Source organism: Polyodon spathula, chromosome 5 (genome assembly GCF_017654505.1).
Source record: "Polyodon spathula isolate WHYD16114869_AA chromosome 5, ASM1765450v1, whole genome shotgun sequence".
NCBI lineage: Eukaryota > Metazoa > Chordata > Actinopteri > Acipenseriformes > Polyodontidae > Polyodon > Polyodon spathula.
The window spans coordinates 72,451,076-72,463,370 of record NC_054538.1 but is presented as its reverse complement, the minus strand read 5'-3'; the positions used below and the strand labels follow the sequence as shown (position 1 = coordinate 72,463,370).

At 35.2% G+C, this 12,295-nt stretch overlaps 1 protein-coding gene across 1 annotated transcript in view; it reads left to right on the top strand.

Annotated features, from left to right (window-relative positions):
- The window catches only part of LOC121316280 (glutamate receptor ionotropic, kainate 2-like), a 182,444-nt gene extending 170,509 nt beyond the window's left edge, over nt 1-11,935 (top strand). Inside the window, exons 15-16 of the mRNA XM_041251260.1 lie at nt 4,144-4,394; nt 11,680-11,935. Of these exons, the coding sequence (XP_041107194.1) occupies nt 4,144-4,394; nt 11,680-11,844 (416 nt within the window). The 3' untranslated portion in view covers nt 11,845-11,935. The remainder of the gene's footprint in view (nt 1-4,143; nt 4,395-11,679) is intronic.
- The last annotated feature ends 360 nt before the right edge of the window (nt 11,936-12,295 follow it).

Sequence of the window (12,295 nt, the reverse complement as noted above, 5' to 3'; positions counted from 1 at the left end):
CAGCTAGTGGAGCGCAGTAACAAAACCGAAATGTGCTGTATTAGGCTTATATTTTATCTGCCTTTAGTATAACTACATGGCTACAACTAAACCTCTAGCAATATAATTGTATGATTAAATGCATATTTAAATGGTTTGGGTTGTAATTGTGCTGTTGCTGCATACAGAAATGATTGGCTAGCTGTACTCCAATTGACTGAAAGGACCCTGAGTGGTGTATAAGTCACAGCGCACTCCTGCTTTTGATTTCTGTCGTCTTGGAAATGGAAAAATAAAAGCATTCCATCACTTTGGCAACCATGGAGACTAAAGCAGAAGAGAGTAAAGATAAAAGCAAAAGTGTCCAGATTTAATCAAGACCTATTTAATTGCCATACTGTTAATTATCATTTGTTTTTAATCTCCATTTACATTATGCTTAAAAACAAATTATAGCTGTAAATCCAAGGAGCTGTCTGTAATATGCAGTCCCAGAATGAAAAAAACGGACTATTAGATTGATGCCTTGGTGCTATAATCCACACATACCCTGAAGAAAATCTAAATTATTCTGTTTAAAATATATATATATCATATATATATATCCTATCGATATATTATATATTATATATATATATATATATATGTAGTAAAAATAAAAAATTTTAAAAAGTTGATTTCTTCAAACTGCTAACAAAAAAAAAAAAAAATTATTAAAAATCCTCCTTCCATGCTTTATTATGTGTTTTTTTTAAAACATTTTACTATCACAATTCACCATGCTGCTATAAAGTAATGTGAATTTAGCAGCATTTTGGCTCTCATATCTTGCAAATGAGACCACTTTTACTTGGACACTGGCATATGGGGTTGTATATGAAACCAAAGAACTACGGTTCACAGAACACATGTATACCTAGTATAAGGTCATGACCCTATTTGTGAGATTATGTGTACAGTATAGTAGGTGGGGCCAGCAAAACTGAATACATCATGATATGAATAGACTGAGGATGAACTCCTTCTTCCCTGTCATTTACCAACCTGTTTTTTGCAACAAGTGACATTATTTGATTCTTTGAAAAATACTGCTGATGTGAACACAGCTGTGTTAAAGTAAGGCATAACATGTAGATGCAGATTTTATAGAATTCAGAATGGGAGTATCATGAATGAAGGACAGCCCAATACAGAATGGGAGTATCACAAATGAAGGACAGCCCAGTTACGCAAAACTGTGTATTCTATATCTCTGTACATATTTATTTAAATACAACTTTTAAAAACATACAACTTTAAAAAATGAAACTTTTTTTTTTTTTAATGTAAAGTAGACTTTATAGAATGCATATGCATATGGTTTATATACTAATTATTTGCTTGTATTAAAAAGGAATCTCTGCAGTTGGAATTCTGATTCCCTCGTGGGGGTTTGTTTACAGCCAACAACTGGAACAGTGCCATCATTAAAATTGTTCATTTTAACCTTATGCAACCATCGATCATAATATATTACATACTCAGACAGTGAGATAGCACAGACCTTTCATTCAACGAAGAGACACTGAGTGCTGCATCTGCATTTCACATATTTAATCAAATTTAGGTTTGAAGGTTTTAGGTATGACTACAGATAGAGCTTACTGTATTTTGTGTAGAGCTGACAAATGAATAAAAGAATCCAGTGTGAAATAAGATTTTTATAGTCCAAGGAAAATAATTTATGTCCAAAGATGTTCCTAAGTCGGAACTTATACTTTTGAAAGTCTATAAATCAATCCACAATCATGAATTATATTGGCTCTCCTACAAAACCTCACACGTACAAGTGTTGATTCTAATATTCCTTGCATAGTAAGTGAGTTTGAGAGTTTGCTCTAATCAAACACAGTTAGTAAAATCTTTGCAACTATGTGGGAAGATGGAGGCAGGTAGAAACAAGACATAACCACTAACACAGATTTGGCTGACTTTGCTATTGGTGAAATATAACAGATCAGAACACCCTGAAAGTTGAAAAGAGGCCATGCATACCTGCATGAAAGACAAAAAGAGAGAAACTGAGCAGTGGTACTAAATTTAATCTGCCACTTTAGTATTTACAATGGCAAGGAAATTTTAAACTTTAAAAGCAACACTTGTTTTCATTGCTTGTCAATATATGCTATTTGTTCTAGAAACTGTTATTGAATTGGTAATCCCAAGATAAAATGACCTATGTGATAATATGAAATATGAGGTTAATGATGTTTGCTGTGAGCTTACTGCAAGTTTATACAACCTAATCTTTGCCAGTCGTCGTCCATATGTGTCCTGTAGGACTTGACTAACCGAGAACGATATTTTTCTCCCTACTCTGGAGCTTCTTCATTTATCGAAGAGGGTGGTTGTTGTCTATTAATTAGCAAGACATCATTCAATAAAATCAGCCCTGTTGTATACGGACAAGCTTCATGTAAGATCTCATTCGAGTATAAGACAAGATTCTATAACCTGCCATTTAATTTAAAAAATAATAATAATAATGTTTTGGGATGAGTTGATCGGGAGACTCTTTAAAAAATTGTGGAGATCTGGTTCCACGCTACTACACAGTAATGGAATCACTGATGCCTTCCACTTGGTTGCACACTATACATGTTGGAAAATTAATCCAGTTTAGAAAAAAAAGGGTGAGCATGGTGTGAGCTAGCAGAATACGCTTCATAGTGTATGAGTAAAGCAACATTAGAGACGGCCGCCGTGCAAACTGAGCCTGAAATCCAGACTGAAATTGGTTAAAAAAAAACTAAAAAACATTTCAATTCAAGAGGAAGCAGTCCTACGGAGATCAGTCCCCCAAACGTACAGTATTATATAAATAAAGCCAGAAATTAATTAAAACGTTAGGTCAGTCAATGCAATTGATTGCAATATAAGACTAACAGAAATTATTGATTGAATCATAGTAAGTATGTGCTATCAAAACTTGCAAAGGCACCATATTCTTGGATTTTTTTTTATAGAGTTCCATCTCACTGTGCACACAAAACACAACATTAATATTTACACTTAATGTGAAAGGTTTTTCCATTGACATGACATTTTTCTCTTGACTTTGGTAATCCTAGGAAAGAGCACTGCAGTTTGCTGAAATGCACATAGTTAAAGGACCGACATCCAGCCTGTGCTTCTTTTTCCGATTATCAGTTATTAACAGCCTTTTGTACCAGACCCATTTTTCTGGGTTTAGATTTCTCTGGCAGAATATCCTTAATATTTAAAGAATAGTATTTATAATTACTATGAGCTTTGAAAGCATCATTGAGTATTGATGAATTGTGATACAGCCTTATATTACAACGTTGTGTGTCGTGATACAGTATGTGGACAATAGTACTAAACTACTACCTGCAATGCTTCAAATGCTTCATGGATAATAAATTCTTATATAGTTGGTTTATAGTTGGTAAGTGTTTCACCACAGAGTTTTGTCTTTTAACAAAATAGTACCTCATTATTGTATCTATCATACTTCATACAATGTAGCATATTAGGCCAATGGCATGTATTGTGATATAGTTTGTAGTGCACCACAATTTTCCCTTTCCAGTCCGATGATCATTAAAAAGACGTAAAGCACAGGTCTCTAGTCGTTTTTTCTCTGGAAAAAGCCGAGAAAACCTTTCAATGGCCAATTGAGACCAAGAGGGAAAAAAAGGGGCGTATCTGAGCAATACAGATAGACCTGTGCACCACAAACATAACATGGACTTGTACAAACAAAGGCGATAGCTGCTTCTCCATCCAGCGCTCAGAGAATATCATGAACATTTGCAGAGCTTTTTGAGATGTTATAGTAATAAAATAATGACTTGGATCATATTATTGAATAGTTTGGTGATGAAACAAGTGATCAGGAGAGGATTTATCAGTTTGCACTTCTATAAAGCGGTATGTGAAAAATACAGAAAACAAGGGTCGGGCTTGGCTGGTGATGCAGTACTGATATCCTTTTGCCATGCAGTGCCTTTTAAACAGCATGTGAAAATAAATTGGACCTGACAAGCGCTGAAAAATGGACTGCAAAGGGTTAAAACCATGCCATTATACTTTGTTTTTCTAAACATGTTGCTGTGGATACAGTAGTTCACAAGATCTACTACCGTTATTGTCTTACTGCAGGGTCTCCTTACCGGGATAAGATCACCATAGCAATTCTCCAGCTGCAGGAAGAAGGAAAACTCCACATGATGAAGGAGAAATGGTGGAGGGGAAATGGCTGCCCCGAAGAGGAGAGCAAAGAAGCCAGCGCCCTGGGGGTGCAGAACATCGGTGGAATTTTTATCGTGCTGGCAGCAGGCCTCGTACTCTCAGTATTTGTGGCAGTCGGAGAATTCTTGTATAAATCCAAACAAAATGCACAGCTTGAAAAGGTAAAAAAACAGTTTTTACTCTCTGAGTTGCACTAAAAACAGAATAAGAAATATTTTTTTTATTATTTTTTTATTTTTTATGAAAACACAGTTTCCATTTAGAATTGATTACAGTATATTCCTTTTTTTTGTAAGCAGGTAACCTGAGACAAACATAAAATGCTGGAGCTGGCTTGTATTACTTCTTATTTGTAACCATTGTGTGTTATTCAGGGGGGCGGGTGCTGGGGCTTCTCCTTAGTTAACCAAGCAATCTATCAATTAACCTCCCTATTTAAGCCCTGGGTAGAACACTCATTCTCTGTCTGTTTTTTTTCGTTTTCCACCTTCCTCCCCACCTCCTCAAAAACACAAATCCACCTGTGGAACGGTCTCCCTCTGGGGGCAAGTGATGATCACTTACCAACCGTAGGCCCAAGGTTTCTCCGAGAGCCAGAGGGGATCCCAGCCAAATCTATCTTATCAATATCTCTATCACTCTAGGTTCCCCCTGGAGGACAGCATACATGCTCCCCTACCTTGGAGGCCGATCAGTTCGGTCACACCTCCGAGAGGCCGGTATCTCCCTGAGCCAGGGGAAACCCTGCACTTTTCTCATGTCTGTTTTTTCTCACTTGTTCCCCCTGTGGCCAGCATACATGTTCCCTGAGCAGGGGGGAAACCCTGTATTCCTTATTAACAACTTGCTTCACCTATGCCAGTGTTCTCTCTGGCCTCTTTGCATGTTCATTTCATTTTCTCTTTCAGAATTCCTGTTGCCGCGCGTGGCTCTGTCTCGGAGGTCAGCCGTGCCGATCTCCCAAAGCATAGGCGTTCCTTGTTAGTCGGGGTGACTTCTAGTCTTCTCAAATGTATCCGCTATCCTTCTCTTCATTTTCACCTTGGGGGAAGTAAAGCTTGCTTCCCAGCCTTGGAGGCCGATCAGCTAGGTCTCACCTCCTACGGGGAATGTGTCAAAAACTCATCTGTCCCTTAAAAGCATCCTGCAAAATGGCTTTAAAATTAAATTGCTGAACATTTTCTTTGTATTTCTAACTTGATCACGCCTCTTTAAACGCTGGTCTCATTAACAGCTAGTTGCCAGAAACTACGTTTAGAATGCACAACAGTATGTGGTGCTATCAGAAAATTATGGGTTGATAAAGGTATTTTGTTTAAGCATCCTCACAATGAATGTATAATAAACTAAATATACTAGTTTAGAATACTGATTTATTTGTAGATTAGTATGAAGAAGAATCATAATTTCAAGTACACAAATATCTCTGTGCCAAATTTGGTATGCACTAAGTATAATTAAATATCTGACAGCTAAAATTCAAGGCAAAAAAAGACAAGAACACACACACACACACACACACACACACACACACACACACACACACACACACACACATATATATTGCTTTAATATTAATTAAAGTGTACTATATTTAAAGATACGTTTTAAGACCTGCTATAGTGGGAACAAACCTAGAATTAAAACACCATCATCCAGTGTAGTTACATGCACATCTAGAATTCCTATAGAAACGTTAGTCATGTGAGAATTTCCTATAGACCTAACCTTAGTCGTGTGAGAGTTTTTAGAAAACATGTGAGGATGATGTAATAGGGTTGACTGTTTCAGGTAATGTGGTATTCTCCTTTTTTCTTTCTTTCTGGAAACAGCACTTTTCGCATGTATACACTGTTTAATCATCCCTGGAAGAGAACATGAAAGACCAACAGAGTAGAAAGTTTAGTGACACAAGTTTTTTTTTTTTTTTTTTCTAGACTGGGCAGTTAAATCCATATCAAAACATACTTTTATTCTTGCCGAGAGAGAACTCTCATCTCATTATTGTTTCTTACACCGAATGTCAATTTATTGAGGACGATCTACACTCTGTATATATATATATATATATATATATATATATATATATATATATATATATATATATATATATATATATATATTTTATTATAACAGAAACGTATGTTTTTATAGTGTGCTAAAGCACCACTTTCCATTTTAGATACAGTCTAATTTCAAGTGTTGTTTAACAAAAGCAACAAAGCAGAAAGTTGTGTGCTCTTATTTAAATGTAAATCTAATAATTGTAAATCTGTCTGTGATCATTTTAAATGTAGACTCTTGCCAGCTAATCAATGCTTACTTTACATTTCAGTTTGCCTATTACAGACCCTGAAAGTGGACACAATCTAGCACTTACCTCCTAATGAACTGTAATTGCCAGCAACATCATTCTAGTGTTTGTCTCAGGTTTGTTAACATGCTGATCAATGGTGCTGCACATTAATGTGAAAGTCTATCCTGTTTTTACCTTTATTTTTAGAGCCTGTTATGTTAGTGTAACTAAAGCAGCTAGCAATAATTTGGGTCACCAATTAATAGCTGCCTTAGAGATGTGAAAGGTACACAGTTATTCTGCAGAAGACTAATGCACAAAAAAATTCCACTATCATATTAATCTTTCTACAGCAAAGGGCCATGGGTTTGGGGTCTTTTATTCCATTCAGAATGTCATTCTAAGCTGGAAAGTTAGGTGAAGACATAGTTTAATGAATTTTCTGTTCTGTTTTTTAAACTTCGTGGTGTTTTACTGTAGAATGGGACATTATTATTTGTCTGCAACACAGATCTCATGTGATCATTTCTAGTGCACTTCCTTTTCAACTGATAATTTTAGTAAAGCGTAACCTGCACTATATTTCATATTAAAATTGAAAATAAATAAATAAATAAAATAGTTAGTATCCCAATGATAGCGGAATCTCTTCCTAGCATTGCATGTATCAAAATGATCAACATGCTTTACAATACATACAGAGGTGAAGTGAACATTCTGAACTGCATTACTGCAGTCTTCTAAAGCTGTGCCATTTTACAACAGGCCTTGAACCTGAAAAATTGGTCTAAAATCACTAAAAGTTAGTGAGCATCCGATAGATCATACTCACACATACTGCAGTATTATAACAATATGCTCACTTGTTTGTTTCTCATTTACTAGAATCCTCTAAAACAAAGGGGGTTATTTTCACACTGTGTTGCTCAAAGTACCAACTTGGGAGATGTGGTATTAGGCAGCCCTTTGTAGTCTTTGTCATGCTTAATAGTAAATACCCGGTAATTTGCATTTTATAATTGCTTTCATTTGTATAAAAAAGCCAGTTGTTTATATAATGTGATGAGCAATAAAGCTCAACATGCAGGCAATGTTCTTTTTATTTACTAATTCAAAAGACCGAATTATATGTTGGCAAAACTTATAATGTATTTAATGTAGTTTCTTTACTCTTTTATCTTTCTTTTTATTTTCTTCACTTTTTTATTACCGCTGAATCCTATTTGACCACAACGTCAAATGCCTTGTTAACAATTTTAATAAAAGATGAAGTAAACTTCAACACATTTAATCCCAGGCGTGTTTATCATTCTGTATCAGTATTGTTGGCAGATCTACAGTACAGTAGAATCATGAAGGTTGGTTGACATTTCCACACATTGTGTTGCCACCTGCTTGGCTTTAATCCATACATCATGTTTACTGCATACATACTACATACTTGCATGCTGGAAACGTAGATGACTGCAATAGTTTGTATCAAAAAAATCCATGATGTGCCATTGTTACAAAACATGTATGTTATACTGTATATGAGCCATTCCTTGCCAGATTTTTGAACAAAATGTGTCTTTACTAATTGGGAATTTGCTTTACAAATGTGCAGCAGTTGAGAATCCCCCAAAGACATTTGTTTACTAAATTACAAATATTTCCCTGGCATTTTGGGTGATGGTCCAATTTCCTGCTGGGTATACAGAGGTGGTTGAAACATTAATTTATAAAATACAAAATACTAGCCAACTTTCTCTAGGCCAGACCTTGGTTGTGCTTCCATGTGCAAAGATCAAAGTTTTGTGTTGTTACTATGTCTTCTACAACTAAAACCTGCAGTTAAAGGTCCACAGTTTTTTTTTTTAATGCTAACCTTTGTCTAAGCATTCCTCTGGTGTTAAAAGATGTGATGCTGTGTGAGGCAAATCACTGAAAAACACATTTCAAGCTCTTTGCTGTTACAGTGATTCCTCGTTATTTGAATTTCCCTTAAAGATATTGCAGAATATTGAGGACAGTGATTTAGTGAAGGCCTAATATACCTGCAATTAACCAGATTTGTGAATGAATGATTCAGGCAGTAACAAGGAAGCACTGTATCATGTTTGGAAGAATTGATAAAGATGCTTTGATGATGTCTACCTCATCCTGACTAATACCCAAGTCATTTTTTGTGATCTGAGGATCCCTTTAAAATCACAATTTTAAAACCAGAAATTGATATCTGTTTAGTAGATCCTCATGGAAAAAATACAATAACTGCTCTTGACAAATCACGATTAAAGTAATAATCAATTTATCAGTTATTTTACATGTATCAACACAGCGTTCTACTATATATATATATATATATATATATATATATATATATATATATATATAGTACAACAATTACATAGACTCTGACCCATAAGTGCCAGCCCTTAATATTTCTGATGATACTGTACTTTGCAGGATTTGTCACCTCCTGATTAGACTTTTCCATACACAATTTAAATCTGATGGACCTTTATAAAAGTGTACTGCTGAATACATAATAAATGAATATCTTGGAAGAGTATTGGAAAGCATGACAATTCATAGAGAAGTATTGCAACACATGGTAATGACATAGTATAAGCACTGAGCCATCATGCTAAACTGCAAGATGACTGCAAATTTACCATTGCAATTTTTATAAGTTATAGCTATTTTAATACAAGTTAAATAGCTGCAGAATGTATAGATTTTTGCTTGGTGGACTTTAAATACTGGTAACCACAACACTAAACCCCATGCATTACCCAGAGTATTGTAATCACCTGTCATCATTAAAAACTAACAATGTCATTCTTGAGAAGAGCACTGTATACATGTGTTATACATTGCTCATGATACAATCCATTTGATATGCTTTCAAAAGTTTTAGTCCTGATTAAGAATAATGACTACATTATTTCTCTCAAACAATATTCAGAGTTATGAAGATTTTCTAAACAGGGTGATCATATTCAGATTACTGCATGGTAATAATATAATTCACTTTATGGCACACAATTTTTTCCAATTGTATTCAAGTCAACGCATCACCCCAAGGTCAACATTTGACTCCACTAGCTTCTAAAACCATTGCAAAGCAACATAGGTGTGCAGGAAAAAAAAAAAAAAAATCTCAATATTAGTGCAACAGAATTTGAACCAGTTTAAAATAGCTACCATGTTATTTAATAGCATTGCTTGCAACATCTCCAAATTCCTGCAGTGTATACTTTGGGCAATCCACACACTGTTCACTGTTCATGGACTTCTGTTTAAGATGCAGTCCTTCATGGTCAACCTCAATTTGAGAATGAACTTGCATCTTCCCTTGTATTCAAATGTATATTACCTACGTATTTTGCTTGATGTTTTGAATATTTAAAAGAGAGACCTGCTATTACTGGTTTTAAGCAGTTTTATCAAGTCATCAAATACTATACAAGGCTGTGGGTAATGAAGTAGCTGCTGAAATCTTATTTTTTTCACAAAGGATGTCCAGTGATAAACCATTTAAGTTAGATAATAGAAAGGGGACGCATTAAGAGCAGGTTATAAATTGGTATCTAGAAAGCTTTCGTGCAATAAGTGTTAGACATCATGATATGGAAAAAAGATGCAATAAGATAGAGCAAGGGAATAAAAACCTGAAACAACATCATGGTACAGGTATGAAATATCACAGTTATTGTAACTATAGTATTCTTCATGTTTAGAATCACTATGTCATTTTCAGTTTCATTCCTAATATCCTGGTGACTCCCAGATGTATTAAGCACACATGCAGCCACAAAAGTGCTCAGATATTGCTGGTACACCAGAGTGTAACCATTGACCTTTGGTTTCACTCTAGTCTACAGGGGTGCTTTTAGCTTCTCAGTTTTAAAGTCACAGTTGTAGATGTTAGGGGGTTTGGAGGACAGCAATATATGGAGTGCAAAACAACAATGGATACAGTTTTTGTTAGCATGGATTTTTATTAAAAAAAAAAAAAAAAAAAAAAAAAAAAAAAAAGCAATTACAATTCTAAAACTTATTCAAAGAACATGAGACATCAATCTGGCTGCCTAATTAAATGTGGTTTGGTAGCTTTAGTGGATTTGTTTGCCATTCAGAAAAAAAAAAGAAAAACGTGCTAAGAATAAAAAAGCTTTTTATAGTTAAACTATAAACATGGAAAGAAACATAGAAAAGTTGTATTTATTTGGAATGAGTGCAGTTTTATAATTATAACAATTATCACTTTTATTTCTGCTTTTATTGGTTTGATACCAAAAATACAACATGCATAGTTGTTTAAAAAATTTAAATAATGTAAAACTTGAAATATATTATATATATACTATATATTATAATATATATATATATATATATATATATATATATATATATATATATATATATAATTAAGGTTAGAGGGGTTTATTTTCGTGTATTCACATGTAATCGGTTTTCACCAAACACAACAGTGTGTAGGGTCAGTGACAATAGAGCGGAACAATTTATCATTTAATACCCGAACAATGGGTTCATTTGGCGGAAACCAGATTAGTTTACTCTTAGCCACATGGTTTGGCAAGGATGACAATCTTTAGGATTGTAAGAAAAAAGATTAGCTCTTTGTACAATTTGGGGCATCGAGAAAACATTTAAAAATAAATACATTGTTAGTGTGTGGTGAACTTTACAGGTGACAAAATAAACAGGTTTAGCGGAACAATATATGTAATGCAGAGAACTGAAATTTAAAACAAACAAGTCCAACAAAATAATTAAGAACGCCATGATCCCAAAGAAGAGCTGGGTACGTCTTAGCTGTGCATGGTTTTGGGCAGGATTTACAAATGCCACTTTAGCTTTTAAGAAAAAGAAGCAGCAGTTTAATTAGGCATGTAGATACATGGGATTTGAGTCTGTGGAAATATAATAAGCATCAATAAGCAAGTCACACTGTGGAAAACTTGTTAGTTGTTATGCACTGCATATTCACAAGGCAGTTGCAAATTGGAAGTCTATGAGCTTTCTCATGCCAGATTCCTATTTGCTTCTAGGCAAGTGCCAATGGGATCCAGCAATGGTTGACAGTGCAGCTACAGTTTGTTTTCAGGGGTTTCTTTTCAAACCTTTCTTTTCTTCCACAGAGGTCCTTCTGTAGCGCCATGGTGGATGAGCTCAGGGTGTCTCTGAAGTGTCAACGTCGCCTCAAACACAAGCCCCAGGCTCCTGTCATAGTAAAAACAGAAGAAATCATCAACATGCACACATTTAACGACAGAAGATTGCCAGGCAAGGAGACCATGGCATAGAACTTGGTGGGGGTGGGGGAGAGGAAGCTGTCCTGAGCACACACTGTCATCATTGTTCAAAACAATTTGCCAGAAAATGTTTCCTGTGGAAATATGCAATCTGAGCAAAACCAAGTGAGTTACCTCATGCATCTGAAACTGGAAGACGACTGATCTGGGCGGGGCGGGGGGGGAATCAAAGAAACTGGACCCCAGTTCAAAATGAAACAAACAATCAACCTTAACAAGAAAACATTTGAGATGAACGTAGGCATGTGGGTTTGCCACGTGTCTCTCGGGTTCAACTGTCTTTCTTTTGAATGTTTCCATGTGAATCTGTTACTGGTGGTCTAATGGTCTACTGAAGTGTTTGTTCCCTGATCAGTTATCATCAAGTGTTGTTGGATAAGCCAAGATATTATGCATAATACACACTTTAACAGGGAAACCCCTTGTTGACAGACCATGAAAG